At 51.1% G+C, this 23,698-nt stretch overlaps 8 protein-coding genes across 8 annotated transcripts, besides 1 other annotated feature; 3 read left to right on the plus strand and 5 right to left on the minus strand.

Annotated features, from left to right (window-relative positions):
• Positions 1–23,698: part of a sequence feature (contig 1.153 11..403022(1)) that runs on past both edges of the window.
• On the minus strand, positions 1,089–2,434 carry ANIA_08443 (DUF3431 domain-containing protein; the record flags this gene model as incomplete). Its single annotated transcript, XM_676620.1, has 2 exons — positions 1,089–2,162; positions 2,300–2,434. The coding sequence occupies 2 exons, from the start codon at positions 2,432–2,434 to the stop codon at positions 1,089–1,091; spliced, it is 1,209 nt and encodes a 402-aa protein (XP_681712.1).
• On the minus strand, positions 2,678–4,908 carry ANIA_08444 (glycosyltransferase family 2 protein celA). The gene is made up of 3 exons (XM_676621.2): positions 4,621–4,908; positions 3,402–4,556; positions 2,678–3,357 (listed from the first exon to the last, which is right to left on the minus strand). The coding sequence occupies exons 1-3, from the start codon at positions 4,841–4,843 to the stop codon at positions 2,729–2,731; spliced, it is 2,007 nt and encodes a 668-aa protein (XP_681713.1). The 5' UTR covers positions 4,844–4,908; the 3' UTR covers positions 2,678–2,728.
• ANIA_11083 (uncharacterized protein) lies at positions 7,502–7,720 on the plus strand (the record flags this gene model as incomplete). Its single annotated transcript, XM_050612145.1, has 2 exons — positions 7,502–7,532; positions 7,587–7,720. 2 exons carry the CDS (start codon positions 7,502–7,504, stop codon positions 7,718–7,720), a joined length of 165 nt encoding a protein of 54 aa, XP_050468097.1.
• ANIA_08445 (M28 family metallopeptidase) lies at positions 8,011–9,596 on the minus strand (the record flags this gene model as incomplete). Its single annotated transcript, XM_676622.1, has 2 exons — positions 8,011–9,444; positions 9,519–9,596. The coding sequence occupies 2 exons, from the start codon at positions 9,594–9,596 to the stop codon at positions 8,011–8,013; spliced, it is 1,512 nt and encodes a 503-aa protein (XP_681714.1).
• Positions 12,440–13,930, minus strand: ANIA_08446 (uncharacterized protein; the record flags this gene model as incomplete). Its single annotated transcript, XM_676623.1, has 2 exons — positions 12,440–13,695; positions 13,750–13,930. 2 exons carry the CDS (start codon positions 13,928–13,930, stop codon positions 12,440–12,442), a joined length of 1,437 nt encoding a protein of 478 aa, XP_681715.1.
• ANIA_08447 (Zn(II)2Cys6 transcription factor) lies at positions 14,204–16,397 on the plus strand (the record flags this gene model as incomplete). Its single annotated transcript, XM_050612146.1, has 7 exons — positions 14,204–14,311; positions 14,364–14,412; positions 14,468–14,766; positions 14,824–14,985; positions 15,043–15,218; positions 15,268–15,466; positions 15,528–16,397. The coding sequence occupies 7 exons, from the start codon at positions 14,204–14,206 to the stop codon at positions 16,395–16,397; spliced, it is 1,863 nt and encodes a 620-aa protein (XP_050468098.1).
• ANIA_08448 (uncharacterized protein) lies at positions 16,785–18,478 on the plus strand (the record flags this gene model as incomplete). Its single annotated transcript, XM_676625.1, has 3 exons — positions 16,785–16,923; positions 17,019–18,065; positions 18,120–18,478. 3 exons carry the CDS (start codon positions 16,785–16,787, stop codon positions 18,476–18,478), a joined length of 1,545 nt encoding a protein of 514 aa, XP_681717.1.
• On the minus strand, positions 19,817–23,113 carry ANIA_08449 (putative nitrate reductase; the record flags this gene model as incomplete). Its single annotated transcript, XM_676626.1, has 6 exons — positions 19,817–20,588; positions 20,636–20,759; positions 20,809–21,197; positions 21,249–21,317; positions 21,350–22,815; positions 22,883–23,113. The coding sequence occupies 6 exons, from the start codon at positions 23,111–23,113 to the stop codon at positions 19,817–19,819; spliced, it is 3,051 nt and encodes a 1,016-aa protein (XP_681718.1).

Here is a 23,698-nt window from a genome sequence, read left to right on the forward strand (position 1 = left end):
ATTTACCTAATCACTATAAAGTATGACGTATAGGGCATCCACTTATAGTATAGTCTTAAATCATTCTACGCAGGTTGTTGGAGCACGTCTTGCAAAATCAAAATATACAAGTGTGAGCATCTGGCAGGCACCTTCTTATAGTCTGAGCCTTATTCCTCTGCGCTATAAGATTTCAAGCTTACTGTATAGATAGGTTGTGACCAGTGTCCGTCTGGCATTTCCACGATTGTATACCTGGTAAAATCAGCCTCTTTAGAGAGCAGATTTGCCATCATTTTGGTCTGAGCTTGTGTTCGAGGCGCCCGTGGTCATTTTGCAAAAGTTATCAAGGTACTAGGCTTATTCCTAGTCTCAGATAGCTTCTGACAGTTTGCGCGTTGGTCTTGCAAATAGGCTCTCTTAGGAGTCGGCCACGGAGTGTTGATTCTGGGACATAGAGAAGTGCTGCTGCTTGGCAAATACAAGGGAATTTCAGTCTTTTACAAAATAGATTGCAAGGGTAATGCTCCTCCTTGCTTAGCCAAGTTTGGACTCAATCATTTTATTTTTTGGAGTCATGGTGACATTTTGAATAACATCAGTGAAAGGTAGAGCGGGGTGCGCGGCTCGTTGTATGCGCGGCTCGATGTGGACTTCATCGGTGACTAAGATATCTGACTAAGCCACATTGCGAGCTCGCTTCATATCCTGCATGCATTTATTGCAAAGCTCAGTTATATACTGGCGTTGTCAGTTGAGAATCGGCACCAGAATTGAAGGAACAGCTGGCTTACTTGAAAGCAACGTAAAATATTGTCGTAACCCCCGACGATGCCACCAGAACGATGTGGCTGGGACTTTGCGGTAAGGAGGGCCGGTGGAGGTCACTTGTATGAGCGTGGAAACGCTGGGTCAGAAAATATAGAACCATACTCTCCACCATAAGCAAGTTACGGCATTACAGCAATAGACAACTTCTTCTCTGAGTGAACTCTTATCTATAAACTATATATTCATTCTATTCTATATCCCTTTTAACATAACCACTACCAATAAACCCATCGTAACCCAATACGCCATCATAACCAAAGCATACTAGTCATAACCCATCAGGCAGGATCCTTACGTCCATGGCCAGGGACCTTATACCCAGGCGGAATCGTATACTGACCGGCACAACTACCCGGCGACCGGCACTGCAGATCGCACCGTCCATAAAGCCGACAATAGCAGTCCTGCGCGCTCGGACAGGCAGCCCGATTAAGGACGTCCAGGTCCATCGCATCAGCAGCGTCAGAGCCACTAGAACCAGTCACATCAAGGAATAAGATATGCCAGATATACGAGATAATTCGTCCAGCGACACGGTCATCCTTCGGGGCAACGCCTTGCCCCCGAATAATCCTTGAACTCGAGCCGGCTGTAGAAGCATCCGCCCCATCCAACAACCACTGCCTAAGTGCAACGTATTCGTCGCGATCATGGCTCCACATCCGCTCCTGCGAAACCACAAACTGCGCACAGCACTGACTCCGCAGAGCCTCGTGCCGACTCAGCATAACCGTCCCCGCCGGATCGTTATGTCCAAAGATCGTCGCCAACGCGCCCGGCAGCGCTGCGTCCGACGCAGCCCGCGCGTCCCACGGGTCGATCTTGCTCTGGAAGGCCATCTGCAGGGACCCCTGCGGTGGTGTATCGGCGGAGCAGGTACTGACGCTCCAGTCGCAGCGCAGGTTGTGGTACCCGGCGGGCTCGAGGGCGCGGTCGACGTCCAATTGTGTGAGGAGGTATGCATTGTCGTAGTCGGGGGCGTCATTGTGCCACGCCCAGCGGCTTCCATGGACAAACACAGCGCCAGAAGAGGGGAGGGAGTCGTAATTGTCAATTAAAAAGGTAAGATAGGCCATTGCTTCATGGGCGCGGTTGGACGGGGTGCGGAGGGTTGCGGAAGCGGCGGTGTCGTCGGAGCCGTCAACATCGTAGATGCAGAGATGGTATTTCTTCGCAAGGTCGCTGCCTGTCAGCCATTCTGTGTCGCCGTCGGATTGCACATGAGACACAACGAGAGCCGGTTTTTTTGATTTCCCGAGCCCTGGGCAGACGCCGCGTGCTTCGGGAAGCGAACGCGCGGTCGTACGGTAGCGGACTTTACTCCACGCGAAGGCTCGGCGGGAGCTGGGTGGCTGATTGACGTATATTAAGAGTAAGAGAATGAAAACGAAGACGGCCAGGTGGACGGCCGTCCTCCTTGTGCGGCGGTTCATCTGGCGGGTCGAGGTGTTGGTGCACCTTGCGGAGGTGCGGAGGAAGAGAGACGGACCGTGAGCTCATGTTGTGGACGTTCCAGAAGCCGGAGGGATCGGCTTATGACCGGTTGCTGTCCAACCAATGAGAGGTGGTGGTTATGAACTTGGCAATGCTTGGTGGAGCCAAGGGTGCAACTGCCGGCGGCCATTTTGTACAGTACATGTATACCCCCGTAGCTGCAAATAATTTCTCATTTCTTGTGCCTCTAGGCTTGGATTATCTATAGGAGAGTCAACAGATTTGGCATCTAGGCTCTCACTTTTAGAACAGCTCTTAAATAGCAGCTAGTCTGTGATTCCAGCTATTCGATGCTCGCGCTAGGTGTTTGCATGGAACAAACTTACCGCAATACAAGCGGGGTGGCAGTACGGTAGTGACAGTATGGTAGTTACAGTATGGTAATGGTGATATGCACATGCAATAACTATCAATCATCATCCATCTACAGAGTCGCCTTCAATAGAATCCCGCCAAAAATAACCGCAGCGATTCCCGGGACCATTGCAGACTCGAAGCTTCCTTCCGATCGACCGACTACTTCATCTCTGACTTCGGTCTTGGGGAACCGCATCCCAGAAGGAGTTGCTTCCATCACCTCCCTTCGCTCAGGAGACATTGGCGGATCGAGAAGACAAGTGACTGCCCCCCACGAGTTCTTGACTGTAAGGTAAAGAAGATGCAGAAGGGGCGGGTAGAGAAGTCCTGTGAGTGTTCGCTTTGCCGGTGCGTTGGTGTTGTCCGTATAGAATGCTCTCCAGATCGAGAAAATAATCGCACCGGCTGTGATGACCAGCCAGAGAAGGGTACCAGGTACTGCTCCAGTCGCAAGAATCTCCCATCGTGATGGCCTTCTACGGGTTGAAACAGAGCGCATGAGATCAGTGGCAGTAGCCGTATCGGCAACGGCCGCGCGGTTGACACTTGGGTTCTGCGTGCAAGTCTGATTCCATGAATTCGCCGTACTGCCCGTTACGAAGGAGCCTTCCTTTGGGTTGCTAGTCACGCAGTAGAACTTGATAATCGCGTACAGATGCTCTAATGCCGTGTCAGAGACGAATTTCAAACGAAATACTGTGGGCAGAGGCCAGTCAGACTGCAAGAGGGGGGAGACTTACGTCCAGCAAGCCAGCTATTCTCCAGATGCGGGAACAATGTGACCCGGAATCCGGTGCTGGCCATTTGTAGCCAGCCGTAGATCCAGATGGAGCCGATATGCACGAGCGCAAGGATGAGCTGGAGTTGACTCAGCCAATCTTTCTCACAGGCAGGGACAATTTCCTGGCCTAGGGCGACTGCGAGCAGCAGGACAGGCGCTGCCCACTGTACCACAAAGCAGCCAGCCAGTCCACTCATAATGCGCACTCCATCTACGCCGATATCCCACCCGAGTTTGCCTGCCAACCGCAAACCTTTCCTAACGCTCGGTAAAAGCAGCTTGATCTGCTGTGCATGCCCGATATTCCAACGATCTCGCTGCGCAACATGGCCCTTCAACGAGCCCGGCACTGTCCCCCACTGCAACGGCTCCTCGACCTGCAGCACCTGGTGGCCTTTACCCCGAAGAATAAGAGACAGCTGCCAGTCTTCCGAGAACGAAAAGGTCGGATACCCGCCTACATCGAGGATTGCTTTTCGTCGAAATACGGCGCCTGAGCCGGCGTCTATGGCGCGATTTTGCGCATCGAGGTTTGCGTTATCACAGGCATAGAAATAGATACGCGATTGGGCGAGCGGGTCACCGGGTGGGAGGTTGTAGTAGTACTGCCTTGTCGTGACAAGCGCGGCAGCCGGGTTCAAAAGGAGGTGCGGCAATGTGGCGCGGAGAAAGTCAGGGGTGGGGATGCAGTCTGCGTCCAGGATAGCGCAGTATTCTGGCTGCGGCTGGAAGGCGGGATCTTGCTGCAGCGTGAAGAGTGCGTAGTTCAGGTTGGCAGATTTGGCGAAGACTCTGCCTTTGGCGCTGGACAGACGGCTGTTATAGGACAGGTTAGGGTAGCTCGTCAGGCGGAGCTCCTCGATCGACTTCTTGAGTGTCGCTGAGCCCGCGTCGTCCAATACCAGGACGCGGAAGCGGGAAGTAGGGTAGTCCAATGTGCAAGCTGCGCGGATAGTGTCGAGGACTACGTCGAGAGGCTCGCCGCAGGTCGGGATAAAAACGTCGACTGAGGGAAGATTCTCAGCGCTGGTCTCCTCTAGCCGCAGTCGGGCTCGGGGTGACTGTGCCTTGTACCCGGCAGCGATGGCTGAGAGATAGGTTTGACGCGAGCCATCTTTGTCCGGGTTAGCAGGGCACGAGAACCAGCGGGAATAAGCGGAATTGGCGACGAGACGTACGAGCTGAGATCCATTCAATAGTGAGCATTAACCACATCGGCCATGATTGGCGCGCTGAGCTGAGCAGGAGTGCCAGACGGGTCAGAAAATAGACGTTAGATGCCCATCTCGCTGCATGAGCTGCATGGAAGAGAGGTCTCCGGTATCGCTGTCCGACCTGAGCCTGGGCAACAGGCGGAAGCTCGACGATATCAAGAGCATTGATCTTGGTCTCTTTGAACATCGCGTCTTTTAGCTTGTTTGACCGACCCTTTATGTCTTGATGCTGGCGCTGGAATGTTAGGCGCGCATTTTGGACGCGTAAACAGAGCTGTGCACAAATTTGGGGAATCTCCCCCAGATCATATATACCAGGTTCTGGGAGATTCCATGGCTGCCGCTAGTCTTCGCTTCTTGACGCCACAGTGGTCTAGGTCGACGGCCATGAAATGGCGGTGATGGAAACCTTGATGGACGGCCATACCAGGCGCACGTGGGATGTGACTGACCGAAGATTCCCGTCTCAGCCAGTTGCTCTAATGCGACAGATGTGAGAACTGCATATATAGAGTGCTCAATCTGCCTGTAACAGCAGTAGTCTGGGGAGGAAGAGGAAGCCCTAATTCAGTACTCATGGCCCACCTGCTCCACAGTTACGGATACCGCGGATCAACGGCTCAACTTTCAGCAATCCAGTGGACATGGACGAGGATAAGCATCTCACCCACCCAAGGAATAAGCAGACCATGCCCTGATGCTAATGATTTGTTCAGATCTATTTTTCTAGAATATTCACTTTCACTCCAGGGTGGCCTTCCTATCATTTTTCATCATAATGCAGCGTCCGGCCTCATCTTTTAGGAATTGGCAGGGGAGCATCGCCTTGAAACCTCCCACTGAATGCCTTTGCAGCTCACTAGCATCGAGCTGTTGCGAGGCAAGAAGTCGAAATCTTTTCGGATAGCCCAACGTGATCTCCGGAGAGACGCTCTCGGGAAAGAATAGGCTGCATGGGAACGATAGAGCCTCTGCCTCAATCACAGCCGGGGAATCATGGTCAGTTATCCCACTTTCGCGCTCACCAATGCTTCAATATCTGAGTGAAGTTGCCTAAAGCTGGTTCAGGGAGGTCGCGGGGATCTGCTCGCAGTAGACGAGAGTGCCAGAAGTTTTCTTTATCCTTCAAATACAAGACCCTCCTGAACATCTCTGCTGCTTCTTGTTGACAGCGGCGTTCTTTATCTCTAATATACTAGCTTCTAATACTGCCCGGCTCCGTAATGCCTATGCCTCGGTAGAACAGGCGAGCCACATAAGTAAATATCATCACTCTCGCTTGAATTGCTCACTTGGGCTCTGAAGACTTTGTCATACGGTTACATACTCTCAGGGCTGCGAGAAGGTAGTGGCAATGCGAGAAAGGATGCCAGCCAGGCGCTCAGCAGCATGATTAGTCCTAGAAACAAGATCTTCTTGGTTAATGAGGAAGCCATGTATGAGCGAGCAGTCAGGGCTGACAACTTTGAGGCGCACTCGCGCCCTGGCGATCTGTGGCCATCGGCATCTGGGGACAAGTTGACTGGACAGGTCTGCAAAGGCGAGTTGTGGTCGCTGATGTAGCAAAATATGCATTCTCTAGAAATCTTTACATTGCATTACATTTTATTCTATTCTATTCTACTTTACTTTACTTCATTTTATTTTGTTTTCGATTCAATTTTCATTTTGTTCCAATTTGGAATTGGAAGCGATATGTCAATTACAGTGTTGCCAAAGACCCTGGCTGAATAGGTACTATCCTGGTTAACATACTCTAATCTCAACTAATCTTTCTTAGCAAGTCAAATCAATAAAAACGCATCGCTTTTCCCAGGAGAAGCTAAAGAACCTCCTGCTTTGTTCGCGCTGCAACATCCAGGGCAGTTAAATCCCTTGCTTTCCTGCCTGGAATCCTCCTTTCCATGAAGTCAGACAAGAAGCAGTGAACCCGCTCTGGCCGATCTCGGGGTCTGATTGATATTACTTGGATACTGGCCGTATCCCTTGAGTCATTCCTAGGGTGGAGGCAGGCGCGAGATGCAAGGGCGTGATCGAGCGTCATCGGTGGCGATTGAGTGTCCCTATAGGGAGAGGGTAACGGGGCCGCAAAGCTGAATCGCACTACGTCGGGGCGTAGCAATTGAGGTCCGCTACATTGATATTGCCCGGCCTCAGTGGCTATTTGTCGAGTCGCAGTGCTCACTTTCCTGTCCTTGAAGAGTGGATGAATTAACAGTGGAGCTGGAGCGTGGCCGTTGGCATTCAAGTTGATATTGCGAGCGACGAAATAGACGAACGAAACACTAGTAGTGAAACCGCTTACATACTAGACGTCTGATGTATAGCTGGTAGTGTATAGAACTGCTTCCTCGACTGCTCGTTGATTATAGTAGTAATAGGAATACGGCTGTAGTTATATATGGACTAGAACAGCGAACCCTAGACACAAACACCATATAGGCAGCTAATCGAGAGACAGAAAGATCTATTACATGACCTCAAGATATATTTTCATTGAGCCATCGCTACGATTTCAGCTTTTTAGCAAATATGTATTGCATATTTTTAATGCCTCGTGAGTCTAATACATTGACAAATACGGAAGCAACAAGATATAATATCTAATAGGACCAACCCCCGCTCCAGATATTTCCATATGAAAAATGAAAAATGCCGTGGAGGGCATTAATTATGTACTCCTGCTAAAACCCAGCAAAAGGATTAATCGAGCATCGTCGCCGATCGGGATCTCGGGGATCGTGCAGACGGCGACTCGTTGCCCCGCCCGACTATTAATCTTTGGCTTCCCCGCCATCCTCTTTTCTCTTTCTGCATCCTTCCATCTACAACTATCTGCGTCAAAATGTGCATGAAAGCGACTTGCTCTACCTGCCGTACGCCACCCACCCAACTCCTTCAGCACTAAGCCGGCTAACGCTGCCTTTTAGACAAAACCACCTGGTGGGGGTGCGGCAACCACATCCCCGCAGTCCTCGACGCCGTCCCCGAAAGCGAACGCTGCACCTGCGAACCCAAGGTCGAGCGCGACGGGAAGCAGTACCCGCCCAAGGGATCAAATTGACTATCCGGATGCGTTATATCATGAGCATCTTGCGGCGATAAGGAAAATGGGGTTGAAATGGAGTTGAAATGGAGTTGAGGGGAGCTGGAGTTACAACAGATAGAGTGAAGGGGTTTTACGGGGACGGTTGGGGAATTGTTTGACTGCTTGCATCGCATTGCATGCTATTTTGTGGCTTATGAATATCATGCGAATATCATACGAGTATTGATACAATATGATCTGGTTATCTCAAGACATTCTTCCTGCCCGGATATCGTCCCGTTACGTGAAATATGTCGATCCAGCCGCTACTGCTCGACCCGGCTGTGGAAGCACCCCTTCGCAGCATGGCGGTGCGCCGTCTGGCGCTTCTTGGGCATGGTTCGGCGGTGCATATGGCCGTTGACGTTGGCCCGCTTAACGGCCGTGGTCATCTCGCGCTTGGGGATCGTGCTGAGGTCGTTCGCGTACGTCGCGACGGCGAACGCGGTCGCCTTGGAGTTGAGTAGGTACGCCTCGGTGTTAAGGTTGTCGATGGTATCGCCCACTTGATGATAGTTTGCATCGTACGCAACACCGGCCTCGCCGCCCCAGAGCGCGACCTCCTCTTCGGACTTGATCTCCTCGGCGCCCGTGAAGACGCCGCCAGCCGGGATGCCGTTGAGGATGAAAGCCTCGTAGTCGGAGCGGCCGTCGAACTCGGTCTCGACAGTCGCCTGGCCAATCGACTGGAAGTAGTCGTAGAACAGCTTCTCAATTGCGTCCGAGCCGGCCGGGCCGGTCAGGTTGAAGGCCGATCCGTCACCGTCATATAGGAGGAGTCCGTAGTTGGGCGACGCGATCATGTCGAAGTTCAGGTACAGTCGGATCTTAGCCAGCTCAGCTGGAGACAGCGAGGAGACGTAGTAGTCGCTGCCGAGCAGACCGAATTCCTCAGCCGTCCAGAAGAAGAAGCGCACAGCGTGCTTGGTGGAGAACTTGGTCAGCGCGCGCGCGATCACCAGGTTGGAGATGATACCGGAGCCATCATCGTTGATGCCTGGTCCGGCCTCGACGGAGTCTGAGTGGCCACCGAGCGTGACGACGTTGTCTGGATCGCCTCCTTTCGTCTGCGCGATCACGTTGTAAGTGGTGCGGTTCTCCATGACTGAGTCGATCCACAAGTCCACATGGACAGGGCCCTCCTCGGCAAGGGCGAGCAAAGCCTCACCGTCAGCCAGCGAGATGCCTACGATACCAGAGTACGGTCCCTGCTCGCTCTGCGCAGCACCGAGAGTGCCTGAGAGCGAGCCCTCCACGTTGTTATACACAATGGTCGCCGCAGCGTCTGCAGCGGCTGCATACACCGACTTCTCGCCGAACGTACAGTTGCCACGCTGGACGAGGACGACCTTACCGGCAACATCAGATGCGAAGTCCGCAGGGCTGCATCCAAGCCCTGAGATAACAGCCAATTCAGCCGACGCATTCGCGCTCGGAGAATATGTCATTGTCGTGGCTTCAATGGCCTCACCGTTCACGGTAAGGGATTCCTCCGCATTACTGTACAAGTGCACTTGCGGCTGCTTGTAGACATGGTAGTAGCCCGTCCGCTTGAGCTCGCGGTACAGCCAGTTGACCGTGTCATCATGGGCTCTTCCGCCAAAGACACGGTTGCGCTCGGGGTAGGCGTAAGCGAAATCCTGTAGTTGCTGCGAACCCGCGAGGAGATCGTCGAGCGTGATCAGGTCTTGCAAAGCTTCCTGTTTCACCGGTCAGTCAGACAGTCCCCGTCGGAATTTATTTGAGCACCACTGGTGCAGGAAGTGTTGCGCACCGGAGTAACAAGCGGCTTGTGCTTCCCGGCCCAGGCCAGGGAGGCCAGGGAGAGAGCTGGGACGAGGATAGATTTCATTGCGGTTGCGGTGACGGACGTGTCCTAAAGCCCTGATCGCCCTTGTTTCATGCAGGAAGGGCAGTCCTTTTATAGTCCTGCACTCCAGCCACCGCACCGCTGTTTGCCAGATGAATGCTGGCAATACTCATGCAGATCGGTCTGTTCTGCGCCGCGTTTTGTTACATCGCGTGCCTGGGCCAAGATACTTGGCAATCACAGTGTAAAGTGCCAAGGCAGATAAGGACAGGCTTGATGTCTGCAGATGCCAATCGAGGCGCTAGATCGCGTGCGCCGGATCGCGCCTTAGGGTTACAGCCAAGAAGAGGGGTATCCGTCTCCAATATGCTCGCTCTTTCGCGGTATCTGTCGCCATCAGCGTCGCCATCGCCTCGCTTGCTCAGGACTCCGTCCTAGAAGTGATATTCAGGGGGAATTGAGCGCAGGCTGGGGATTTCAATCTCGACTGGTCTGTTTGGACCGATTCCTAGCCTCCAGGCTCTGACGTTTATCTATCGTCGCCGCCCCAAGGAGGGTGATTGAAGCCTCTCCTGCAGATTATCAGGTCCAAACCCGGCCCTTAATATGCGCATATCTTCGCTAGGCTTCAGACACCGTCTGTTCGTGACAAGACTCGCGAATGTCAAAAGCCCAGTTTGTCCACAATGCAACATCGCAACGCCCACCTGCTCAATCCAGGAGCTCGATGCGTGCCTGCAGTAACTAGCGCCCTGCAGCTTTATTGCCTGTCGGTAAAAAGAGTTACTGGTCCCAGCTTCTAGGCCGATCTCCGAATTTAAGCGGACCCCAGGCATAGTTGGCCAAGGTCTGTTTTTCTGCGGGGGCGTTTGTATACGTCGAAAAAGCCCTTCTCACTGCTGCGACTGGTCACATGCCTTCTGGTCTGGCGTCGGAGTCTCCCGATCCCCAGGCTTTGAATCAAGTCTACCAAGTCTATCCCGGCGTCTGCCGCACGAGACGCCTGCCTGGAACAGCTCTTTGATTTCGGGCAGCCGATCCTACCTTCAGCAGAATAAGTCCTGATTGAGCAAGCTCGCAAAACGCAAACAGATCGTACCCCGCCGCAAACTCGGCCTGGTCGTCCAGTGGCAGTTTGTCCTCGAATGAAGTCCCCAAATGAAAGGAATACCACGGTCTATGCCTTAACGCAGGCTGTAGGTTCAAGCCGCAGTAAGCCTCGGCTCACTTCAGTCAGACTTCGATACCGCTGTCCGCCCAGTTGTCAGGCGGCTGTGTACTTCTTTGAACATAAATTGTTTACTGGCGCTTGTTGTTGGTTTAAGCATGACGCCAACTCACAAGGTCCTTACCTAGACCTGGGGAAGCACAAAGCCGAAACTTAGCTACGATCGACGATCGAGGCGATCGGCTGGGGAGCAGGAACCTTGGTGGAAGATGTGGACCCATGCCGATGCCAGAGCCTCACGGGGACCAGACAGGGGCTTTGTTTGGGTTCTTTCGATCTACCGAATGAACAGCTACGATGTTAATGTCAATTCAATTGTTGCTCTAGTGGGTGAGTAGGGCCGCCCTGAATCTCCCGCCTTGGTGAGAAAGGTGAGTGGGAGGGGTGTGGGTGAGCTGTAGAGGCAGGGTGCGGCGCTCGTCGTGATCACGCATAATAGGGTAATTGTTGCCGCTTATCATCGAATGCGGCGCATATGGCTTCTCTTACTCAGTTTGCTCGCTGCTCGACAAAATTTATGTCTATATCTTGACTCTAACCTGCTCCGCGCTGCCGGTTTCCACCCCTGCCTGGTCCAAGGAAACCATCTCATTTGTTGCAACTCAGATTGCAGCCGCGTCATCATTCTTGCCCGTTGTCGTGGTTATCTCTTTTCACAATTCATAGTAGTTGATTTCAGAACGGATAGTGAGGAAATGTGCGGGTATTTGAATCCAGCACGGCTTCGACCAGCAATGGTCCCGCTCAAGTCAGCATGTAACAGATCTTCGACTGAATCGTTCTGTTTCCTCAGATACGTCAACAGCAAGTATGCTTTGGATCTGAATGCGTTCCGTTTGTCCGTCGTCAGCGGCCTGTGCACTTTGCTTGTTTGTCAAACCTATTTGAGTTCTCCTCAAAACTAAGAATAGTCTACAGTCTCTGGAGAAGCAAAGCTTCCCGCGCGCATTATCAAACGCTTTACTGTCGGCAATTCTATAGTGCTACTTAAGAGGGACGGGGAGGCCAGTAATTGAGCTTTGGTGCGGTTGATCCGCTGGAATCCTAATGCAATGTCTCTAGTACTGAATGAACCAGCAGCCGAAGACCAGCAGCCGTTGTGATGCGCAGTGTCGAGGAGAGGAATGAGATTCTTTTTCCGAGGAGCACTCTGAATTGTTCCTTTTCGCGAAAGAGTCCAGTTAAAGCTTCGAGGCCCATATCTTCAACTTCTAGCTCAAATTTCTAGCAGGTGACTCGGGGTAATGAAGCTGCAGATGAGCAGTGGCCAACATGCGCTGGGTTTGAGATTTTGAATCGCCGGCGTACAGGACAAGGACAGAGCCTCCAGATGCTTATACCCAATGCTTTTAATGACTTTTTTTGGGACGGCTCATGGTAGTAGTGACCTTGACTACAATGAGCCTCCTACAATTCTCGGGACGAGTGCGATAAAAACAGTAAACCTTGAATGTCTGCTACATCCTTTCCGTTCCTTTCCTTGATCTTTTTCCTTCTTCCTCCTCCTCCTCTTCCTCTTTTTCTTTTCTTTTCTTTTCTTTTCTTTCTTTCTTTCTTTCTTTCTTTTTTTTTTTTTAGCTTTGCAGTGTTGATGTAAGCCTTGAAAACCTACACTGTATGAATGTGTCACCACCGTCGATTGACTGCATTTACCCCTTTATAAATGACAAGCGGTCCCAGTAAGCCTATCCTCATCCGTTAGTGGCTGGTTCTGAAGTGTCTGTTGGCTGGCAACACCCTCCATGATCTTGTTGTATGGTGCAACACCTGGTTTCAGATGTCTCCACTGCCATAGCGAGAGGTACGGACTCGATTTGCCCTCAATTCGGTCCACCACATGCGATCCGAGATTTGGCAGGAACTTGAATCCGTGCCCACTCCCTCCAGTCGCAACCATCAGTCCCGGGGAGTCAGGGACAAAGTCAATGACGAAATGATTGTCAAATGAGTCAGTGTACCAGCATAGACGAGACTTTGTGGGACAGGCTATCAAGTCGGGCAAGTTCTCCTGAACAAATTTTCGAATAACTTGCGCCGCTGACAACGGCAGTTGGCGAGTTGATTGGGGAGTCCATCGAGTGATCGGAACGCTCCTCGCTGCACCGTCTGGCTGTGTCTGGGGATTGGTGAATTTCGCTCCCCGGTATCCAATTTTCACGATGCCATTGCTGTCTCGAGCGAAGCCATAGAGGCCGCCATTCTTCCCACTTCGAATATCGTATGTCCACGTAGGGAAGCGCTCGGGTGCAAAACGATCCCACTGAGACGAGTTCCGTGGCAGCTGGAACATGCAAACACTACCGGCAGTTGTCTCGCATAAACCGTCAAGTTTGGGCACAAGAGACGGTGTCCAACCTCCACAAGCCATGATCGTCAGTTCAGCCAGATGTGACTCGCCGTCTATGGTTTGAACGCCAATGACCCGGGACGTGGCGTCGTACAGAAGCTTCGACAGAGTGCCCTCGGTACCCCCAAGAACAAACCGCACTCCGAGGCTTTGTGCCTTCTGGAGGGCAAAGCGACAGGCCTTATCGGCATAGACGAATCCGCCTTGGGTATCGAGCAAGCCGAAATTTTGCTTCCGGTTCAGCGGGTTGATAGCAAAATCAAAGCCGTTGGCGGTTGCCCGCTCGACATCGCTAGGATCTGTAAGGACGATCTGGGTATTCGCCAGTCCCGCCTCGGTCATGTTCTTGATTGTCTGTTTCTCGAACTCAGGGAGAGTCTCGCTAGATGTAAGAGTCAGGTTGCCGTTGTTTACGAACAGGACGTCTTCGGTGGTGAATCCGGGCGGGACTATTTTGCCCGACCTGATCTCATTGTTCCATTCTCTCCATCGAGAGATGGCACCAAGGGCGAGGCTTTGGTACTCGATTTGGGAGCCGTAGGCAGCTCGGATGATTTTGGTATTGTCTCCAGTCAGGGTTAGCTTGGGTACACAACCATGTTTTGATATTGAAGACCTACCTGCCGAGGCAGCGTCGCAACCGTTATCATACGAGTACAGTGTTTCGTGATAAGCCTGTTTATCAAGAACTTTGATATTGGTATAACCGCGTTGTGCGAGGTGGATAGCTGTGCTCAGTCCGAAGACGCCGGCACCGACAACCACAATTGGTGCGGCCTTGCTGGACATATGAGACGCCATATTCATCAGTGTTCACTGAATGTCAAACGCATGCTAAAAAGCAGAAAGAAAGCGCATTATATTTGCCATGACCTCAGTGTCTCCACCGGGTAGATAATAACGTGGATCGGGAACTGCCGAGGAAGACGTGCTGCAAAGACCTGTTGATTGGCCCTTCGTATTGTTCCGGTGATTGACAAGAGTAAAGTAGTTTTAGTTAGCTCCTCTCCATAAGACAGATCTCCAACTTGCAATTACCCCAACTCCACCTCTCCATCGCCATCCCTGACCAACATGCCAGATCCCATCAAACCTCGGCCAGCTAGAGGTGCGTTGCAGCGCGTACGTACTGGGAGTAGAACGACAGTTGCTTGCCTCGGCTGCAAAGATAAGAAACTGCGAGTATGTTACATTCTATATGCGTAGAAGACACGACACTGATATTGAGCCATAGTGCGATGCACAAGTGCCAATCTGTACCAATTGCCGCCGATATAACACAGGTGTGCTACCCCAAAACTCTTTCGGTTCTGACATAAAGGTAACATTCATGGCTAGAATGCCTTGTAGAGGATCCGGCAACGAAGCGGCATCATCCGAGAAACTACCTCGAAACCCTGGAGCAACGTGTCGCCACGCTGGAAGGCGTTATCCGCGGGATGCATGCAACACCCCCCAGCAACGATAGAACTGCCGTTCAGGACAATGAGCTCAGCGACTTGTCATCTATGATTGGGACATTGAGTCTCAATGCAGCTGGAGCAGAGCCTCATTACCTAGGCTCGTCGTCTGCCTTTGCCTTTGCCCGCTTCGTTGAACCTGTCATTCGACAGGCTATTACCTCAATGCCTCCCCGTGTAAGTGGCGAGTATAGTGACTTGCCGCCGCAACCATGCCCTTTACCCCCGTACCAGATAGCTGTTCAGCTTAGTGATGCATACTTTGGCAATATCCACACTCAGTACCCATTCTTACATGAACCAACATTCCGTCAATGGGAGACGAGATTGTATAATCCCACACACGCTGCCATATTGACTGATTCCGGTCGAGTGCCTCTTTACTTCTTAAATATGGTATGAAGGCTAGTAGACCTACGATATGTTGGGAAGCGTGCTGATGGCATTGATTAGGCTTACGCTGTTGGTGCACTGTTACTGCCAAACTCTGGATACTCTCCGGAGCAGTTGTACGCGTCCGCCTTGCTCTATATCGATGATATCCTGTGCTATGATAACCTGGAGTGCATCCAAGCAATTCTCTGCAGTGCAACCTACTCTCTCCGTTCTTCGAAAGGCACATCCCATTGGTAATCTCCAAGCTGTAATTGATATTGCTTATTGACTGACTCTATGTAGGAAACTAGCAGGGCAGGCCCTTCGCCAATGCATCAACCTTGGCTACCATCGCAACCACAGACGTCTCGGGTTGAATGTCAGCCCAGCTCAGGTTGAAATGCAAAAACGAACTTTCTGGAGCGCTTACACTATGGAGTGTGCGGCTGCAGTCATGCTTGGACGTCCCCTGAGTCTGAACTATAACGAGATTGATGCAGAAGTAGGCCCTGTCTTTGATTCCACAGTCGTACAATATGCACCGAACTAATACCACCTTACAGTTTCCATTGGATGTCGAATATGATGCAGATGGGTCACGAAACCCCAGACCTACCGGTCTCCTAACCTACGCTAATCCTGGATTTTCCATCCGTGCTCTTCAGGGTCGTATTCAGACGGCGCTCTACGCAGACCTCACGAGTGCCTCAGACACTGAGACCCGCAGTAAGCAGATAGAAAATCTCCGCGAAGTCCTAAAAACCTGGAACACCTCTATTCCATCGACGCCAATCACCCCACCGGCCGTCGGGGCTCTGTCATTCTTTACAACGCCAGACTGGTACCAATGTAGCTACAACTATACCCTCTTGCAGCTATACCGCTTACAAATTACGAATGTTAAGGTCCCCGCGCCTTTTGACATCATCTTGGAGTGCATTCAAGCCGCCGAAAGTAGCTGCCGTTGTTTTCGGCGACAATTTATCGGCACGCCAACGACATATACATGGAGCGCTCTGCACGAACTTTTCATTGCTGGTTTGACATACTTATACTGCCTTTGGATATCACCCACTGCGAGGGAGGTCATACGGCCAGATCGCGTGAGTAGTACATGCACCGACTGCATAATGGTCCTTGTCGCGATTGCAGAGCAGTGGAAGGATGCGGCACCTTATAGAGATGTTTTTGAGATACTGTCAAACAACACAATGACCATCATGACAAGTTGGCAGGAAGGAAACGCACTTCAGACGGCAACAGGAGCGACCGCCGTACAAACGACAGCGAGGCACGATACGATCTTCCCATCATACTTATTGGATTGGATGACTGGGATCTCCCAGGAAGCCGGGATTTCCACAGGTGTTGACCGGCTGCTGAATGGATTTTTTGACGATTTTGTATTCCCAGAACTACCAGATATTGTTTAAGAGCAGAAGTAGGCAGAACAGCATACGGGTCCTGTATATAGAGGGCTGTCATACTCTGAATCACCTACATGGGCATAAACGAGGTTGTATCACAGAAAGCCATGGCTGAACTCTATATTTGCATCGGTATGCAACCAGACAGCTTATCATTGCCATTTACTACAGTCATATGCCGTTCAAGACATGGTAGGAAAGTCACATTATCCTCTTGTTGTTCAATCTCGTTTTACTCCGCATTTGCCAGGATGATAAGATAGTACAAACAAAGCCAATGAGAGACTACCTTCGTATTCTTCCGGTGCGAGTTGGAGTACATATAAACTACGATGACTTACCCAATAACAACCCATAATACCATTGCTAGACAGAATTCCATCGCAGTTGAGCATGGCAGTCAGAAAATTCTTCCAGGGCTCATCCCTAGCCCACCATGTGGGCGCCGTAAGAAATGCACCTCGTGAGATGATCTTCAATCGGACATTACTCTTCTCATGCATACTATATGCCATGTCCGCCGTGCCTCTGGGTAAGTCAACGAACGCTAGAAGCTCTATCCTCTGGTACTCACAGTATGAATAGCATGGGACCAAGCTTCTGCTTCTTCTATACCCTCACTACCAGGCTTCCAAGAGCAATTTGACTTTGATTCGGGTAACAGCGCCCTTGCGAATCGGAACTTTGTATCTATTGTCTGGGTCGGCGCAGGGGTCGGTGGAGGAGCCTCCTTTTTCCTCAATGATATTCTCGGCCGCCGTTGGAGCTTTCGACTGTACGCTGCCATCTGGATTCTTGGTCAGGTAGTTGCAACCAGTTCGCCCACTCTGAGTGGGCTTTATGTTTCACGCATCATCTCAGGGTTGGGCATAGGAGCCCTGACTGTCATCGGGCCAATGTCAATTGCTGAGATCGCCCCAAGCGAGATACGTGGCACGCTTACTGCATGGTTCAATGTGGCGATGAATATGGGAGGCACAGCCGGGGCTTTTTGTGTGTATGGAGTGTTTCAAAACATGACTGGAACCAGCCTGCAATACCGAGTTGTCTGGTTTACACCAGCGATCTTTCTATTCCTATGTATCGTCGCCAGCTTTTTCATCTCCGAGTCTCCTCGATGGTTGCTTCTAGTGGGTCGTCAAGAGGAGGCTGCCCAGGCTCTTGTTGAGCTACGCGGTCTCGGTCTCGAAAACCCTCGAGTACACCTTGAGCTGCAGGAGATGAAAATTGCGATCCAGGAGGAGCAAGCCATGAACGCAGAAGGAATGTCGGGTATCTTGCGAGAAGCCTTGACCATCCCCTCCAATTTGCGCCGTGTGCAGCAGAGCCTTGTGACCTATGGCCTAGCTCAGCTCTCTGGTGCCAACTCTGTCACCTCCTACTTTGTCCCTATCCTAACATTTATTGGCATCGGCGGAGACTCTGGAAGGAACATTTTCCTCAACTGCATGTATTCCTTTTCCAAGTTTTGCTTTGCGATCATCGCGTCCTTGTTTTTCGTCGATGCCCTGGGCCGTCGGAAGTCGCTGTTTGTTGGTGCCTCTTTGCAGATGGTGTCTGATTTGTACCTTGGGGTCTACATCAAGTATAGCCAAGAGGGTGCTGAGATTGCTCATTCAGCATCGACCGGGGCCATTGCGTTTATCTTTATCCATGGATTTGGATATGTTGTGGGTATGGCTATTGCCCAGATACCGCGTCCGTATTATCATACTGACTAAATACTAGGCCTCTACATCCTCCCCTACGTCTTCGGTGGCGAACTCTGGCCGAATCGCATTCGATCGTTTGGCTCTGCTCTCGGCCAATGTTTTCACTGGCTTTTCATGTTCGCCATGGCCTACGGCACGCCGTCGCTCCTTGCACAGACCAACAATTGGGGTGCCTTTATCTTCTTTGCCGCATGGTGCTTCGTTGCTCTCGTTTATGTCTACCTCATGGTCCCCGAGACATCTGGACTTAGTGTTGAAGCAATGGATAAAGTCTTTGAAGGGCCCTGGTTCAACGCGGCGCGTCGTGTTCACAGGAGTCCTCCCGCGCAGGGGGGAGTCGAGGTGGATGGAGAGTCAGGAAAAGTTGCAAGGTAAACTATGACCCCCTTTTTGTCCATACGAGTCGACAGCTGATGTTGCCCTAGGAGCGACGAGGGAAAGGAATTGGTCGCTTGAAAGGTGCGCAAGAGGTATTATTGGCCACGGTAGGGCACTTGAGCTTTGCAGTTGCATTTCAAGTACTACAATACAAATTACTGGCCCCCATTAATTGCCATGTACATCTGATAAGAGCTCTTTATATGTGCAGTTCATGAGTTGGTCGACAAATCTTCTAGTAACAAAGAGCTTCCAGGCCATGTGAGGATATGGCAAGACTAGTTCTGTGTTAACCGCCCATACAAGTAGTTAAACCTGGGCAGTCCTCGTTCGTTGGCAGAATAGGGATCTTGTCTGATAGTAGATCTCGAAGTAGAGCCAAACCGCGTATCGACCAACTCGCCATCAGCATAAACTATAAGTCGCCTATAGCTTCAGCTTTCTCAAATGCCTCCTTATTCTCTGCCTAGCCCGACTTAGGAATAAGGCACAATGACTGAGAATACCCCGGACTGCCATTTCTATACCCGATCCTTGAGGCCTCTGACGACAAACCATAAAGGGGCGACTGACAACATTCATGGGATTTCTGTACGCCTAGATATCCTTTAGTGACGTGGCGGGTCAAACTATGGAGGTCCAGAAATCAATCGAAACATAATGGAAAACAGCTAGACCTGTTACCCCTGGTGGGAGCGGGTTTTTAGCCTTAGCTAACCCACCCACGCGACTTGAAGCAGCTTGCCTGGGCAGCGAACCGCCCATTGGAAACAAGCAACTATTGCTTGGTGAAGTTGCTAAGACAATGTTATTGGCACAAATAGGGGTTAACATGGGTGTAGGGTGAATATAGACGGGGGGTGATAAATCCAACTTGAGGGCTAGCGAATCACCTGAGTCAACCAGCTCGCCCTTTCGAAGCAACAACGCGGGTCAGGCAGAGAGATGCTGCTTGAAGGTATCTGGGCAATATTAAACCTGCCTAACAATGAAAACAGCGTCAGTGCTATCACTTTCCGTTACTGATCAGAGTTGTAACCTATCATTGTGTAGGACCTAAACCCAGCCAACAATAGCGAATCAAGTACACCTCCCCATCGATTGCTTTTCTGCAAATTGCGTACTTGTCTGTCCGTTATGTTGATGTGCATATCCCGGTGCGGTAGTGGTGTGATTACAGAGTCTTCTCGAGTTTATAAGCAGAGAATTCAGAGCAATATGTCGATCGCGGTTGGAGCCAGAAGCAACTCCGTGGCTATACCCAGCCCCTTGTAGGACGATAAATGTATGATGCTACCCATGTGCTTCATTGTCTCATTTCCTCATTAAAGGTTATTAGAATCCAAAAAGATTGCTGTCCTGATCGTATCCCCAGTCGACCAGTGCGGGGAGTACTGCCTTTTGTATCATCGCTGGCGGGCCACACAGCAACGCAACACTCTTCTCGTCGGGTTCAAACCCGAACTTATGGAGAATTTCTGCACTGACGTGTCCCCTCTCGCCCTTCCAGTCATCTCCAGCATGACTCAGAACATGAACAATCTGGAACTGCTCCGGATGCTCCTTCGCGAAATCCTGCAACTCCTTGCGAAGTAGTATATCGTTCTCCGTCCTGTTCCCATCAATAACACGGATCTTGGTCTTATCCCTTCCATCAGATAACAGGATCTTTGCAATGACCTGGTACCCCGGTGTAACTCCAGACCCTCCCAGAACAAGCGTGATCCGCTCAAAAGTACGCTCCTTGTGGTCGATCTTGAACGTCCCGTTACCCTTGTACACAATTTCACCTGCGGGGCCCTTGATCTCGACCTCTTCTCCTTCCGCCAGACAGTCAAGGATGTTACTCATCGTGCCACCGGGCTGTCCGGGGTCGGGATAGTATGTTTTCACAATGAGATCGAAGGTCCCGTCTTCTTCTTCCTCCATGATCGGTTTAACGGGTGTATAGGAGCGGAAGACAAGCTGATCTTTGAAATGGAACCCTATCTGAATGTGCTGGCCCGTTTGGAGACCGAGTTTCTTGGTCCTTTCAAGCAGCTCAAACGTATATCGGTTCGTGTCTCCAGATAAGGGTGTTTTGCGGACGAATCGCGCTTGGGTCCATCTACAGTTGTCAGAAGCATGTTATAGTGGCATATGCATGAAACTTACTTATGGCGCTTCAAAGCTATCTGACCCTCCTGCTTGGATGAGCTTGCTCGCTCTTTAGCCTTCACTTTGACCTCTTGTTGCATGAAGTCTTTTGCTTTCTTCGTCACTGTTCCTAGGATGCACTCTGCAGATCGTCAGTCAACCAGATTAGAACTTTTCGCGGTCCGTATCACCTTTGAGTTTAGAATTTGCAAAGTCATCGTGTATACTCTCAAACTCGTTCGTCGTGTCTTGATGGACCCGGCCGGCGTGTGCCATAATTGGTGCCTTACCCCCGGGATGCCAGCTCATAACACCCGTAGCGTCGTATACATTCCCGTTGATGACGATCCAGCAATCGTCCTCAGTGCTATGTTTTTCAATCTCCTCGCGAGTGAACTGCTTCCCTGGGGTCGATGCTTGTCTCTGAATTTCTTCTGCCTGGATTTGAGCGGACGGCTTCATCCATCCTCCTTCGCCTGTAGCAGGTTCGCACGGATGTCGGAAAATTATGGATATCCTGCCAGATTCTTCATCTTCCACAATATCTGACTTGACAGTGTAGTGACAGTTGTTCATCATCCTGCCTTCTATTAGATGCCGACAATATCAAATCCCATGCTTCTTGACTTACCCTTCGAGGTTCCAAGTCGGGTGCTCCGGTTGCGCATTTTTGTTCACATCCCAGCAACGCACCCTGATGCTGTTCGCGCGCAGTAAATCTGTAATTCTCACATCTCGATGCCAGTGTAGCCATGTCCAGAATTTCTTCCCATGTCGCAGCGGATGTTCGGGGTACTACTTCTGTCAGCTATTCCTCTTCCTTGTGCAAGGAGGTACCTTACCCGTCGAGCGCAGTATAGCCAAGAGACCCCTTCATCGAGACTGATCTCGACCCTCTGTATCTCGTTGCCTCCGCCGTTGTATGCGAATCCTTGAATTCGGTACTTCTTGCCCTTCTTCACGTTGACAAGGTCGATCTTCTCTTTAGGGCCCGGTCTGACCAGAATAGAGTTCAGCACCTGTTCCATACACGCTGTACTTGGATTGCGATACACCGTCTCCGCCAGCTCTGACTCCTTATCCGTTACAAACTCCGGTACGACTCGATTGTCCCATATATGATAGTGGCTGTCATTCTCTTTATCTGTGACCCAGATCTTTTCCAGCCATTTCACCCATCTACCCCCAACGTAACCTGGGACCACCAGGCGAAGCGGATACCCATGATCCGGGGGAAGAGGAGAGTCGTTCATCTCATACGCCAGCAGCACGTCGTGTGTCTTGTCCATCACATACTCTAGCGGGAGACAGGTCTCATACTTGCCCTCGCTCAGCGTCTCGGCGCCCTGGAAGTTCACCCAGAGACGCGATTCACTGTACTCGTTCATCAACGCTTTGATGCCCGCTCGTTTCAGGACATCTCGCAGCCGCACGCCTCTCCAGTAAGCACACCCTACAGCGCCAGGGCCCCAGTTGAATCCCTTACTCCGCTTGATCATATTCAGCTCTTTGCGCCTATTACCGTCGCACGCAACGAAGACGGGGATATTGATACTCTCGAACTGGTCTTTCAAATCATCCATTAATAGGGTCATGTTCTCGCCCACCGATATCTCCAGTCTGTGGTTCTCCCAGAGCAGATGAGGGACCGAGCCGTGGCTGCGCACGTAGTGAAGCCAGTTAGGCGTGATTAGACCTGCGTCAAAGAGTTCTGTCACTACAGGCTCTGCATTCAGTGGATGTTTCCCAGTTATCCGGATGAGATGGTCTGTTCGAGGGATCCAGTTATCCGGCGTCATCTGGTCGATCTCGTCGATCTCAGCCGGGAGGAAGTCAGACTTCGCAGGCGAGTGGCCTTGCCCGGTGTTTTGTTTGAGAGAGCGCATGTGCGCCTCCTCGTTGCGCAGAAGCTCCAATAGTTCTTTTTCTTCAGGGCTCAGTCCTTTTTGCTCTTCCTGTTCCTCTTTACTGCCTTGATCCTCATCAGACTTCCTGCCCATATCCTGACCGTCCAGTTTCGAGTCTCTTCGCTCTGCATTCTCACCCTCTCTCTCCTTATCCTTCTCCTCCTCCTCCCTCCTTTCCTTCTTCTTCTCATTTATGAACCAAGGTTGCTCTTCTTTAATATGATTCTCCGATGTATGAAGCACGTATCTCCAATTCTGCGGATGGACCTCTGGCCGTTGAAGATGAAAATCCTATACCAACCGTCAATCCAGTTCCCTTTTCAGGTCTCTGTGTCTTCTCCAGGTCCAATCTACTGACCTGCTGCTTCGCTAAAAAATCTCTCACGGTAAGGAGCTCTCCTCTTTCAACCTTCCTTTTCAGCTCTGCGATCTTCTCTTCCGCCTCCTCCTCAAGCACAAAGCGCCAGTCATCTCCCGAGTGCGTGAGACCGGGGAAACGGTCATCGCGCGAGCGCAGACCAACCCGATGGCTATGGGTTTTCGTCCAGTCCGGCTCATTGAAGATATCTAGTTTCGTCGCGGGAGGCATGGTTCAAGTACCTGACTGTACTTCGGAGACGAGCGCAGAACTCATATAATATATGGGTGGATTATGCTTTGAGCGGACCTGCTATGAGCAATGCTTGGCCATGCTGGATCCAACCCTAATATACTCAACGTGATGCTGATGGCGACATGACATCACAGGCCCATGAACTTTGTATCTACCGAATCCAAGGTCTTGGTAGGAGTGTGGACCGTGCGGCTACTAGAGGAGTAAAATTCGTGGTTTTATTGGCTAAATTCTTACTGTTTGGTAATGGATATTTCTCCGTGGCTTTGTTTTGATGTGGAGAGCACGAGTGAGGGTTGTCTTTCTCCGAGGAGCAAAAGGGGAAGAACAGTTATGCGAAGAATGAACAAACCAGAAGCCCGAGTTATTTGTGCAAAAATACCTGTGTTAATCATTTCGATTGTCATTCTTCATGGAGGTATCTCAGGAGGCTTTAAATTGGCTCTATCTTAATGACTGGGGACATTGGCGTAGGAACACCCTAAGTCGTCATAACCGCGGAGAATGTAGCCTAGATCCAACTAAAAGCATCGTCATATGCCCTGACCTCGCCAATGCTTA

Source organism: Aspergillus nidulans, chromosome V (assembly GCF_000011425.1).
Source record: "Aspergillus nidulans FGSC A4 chromosome V".
NCBI classification, from domain to species: domain Eukaryota; kingdom Fungi; phylum Ascomycota; class Eurotiomycetes; order Eurotiales; family Aspergillaceae; genus Aspergillus; species Aspergillus nidulans.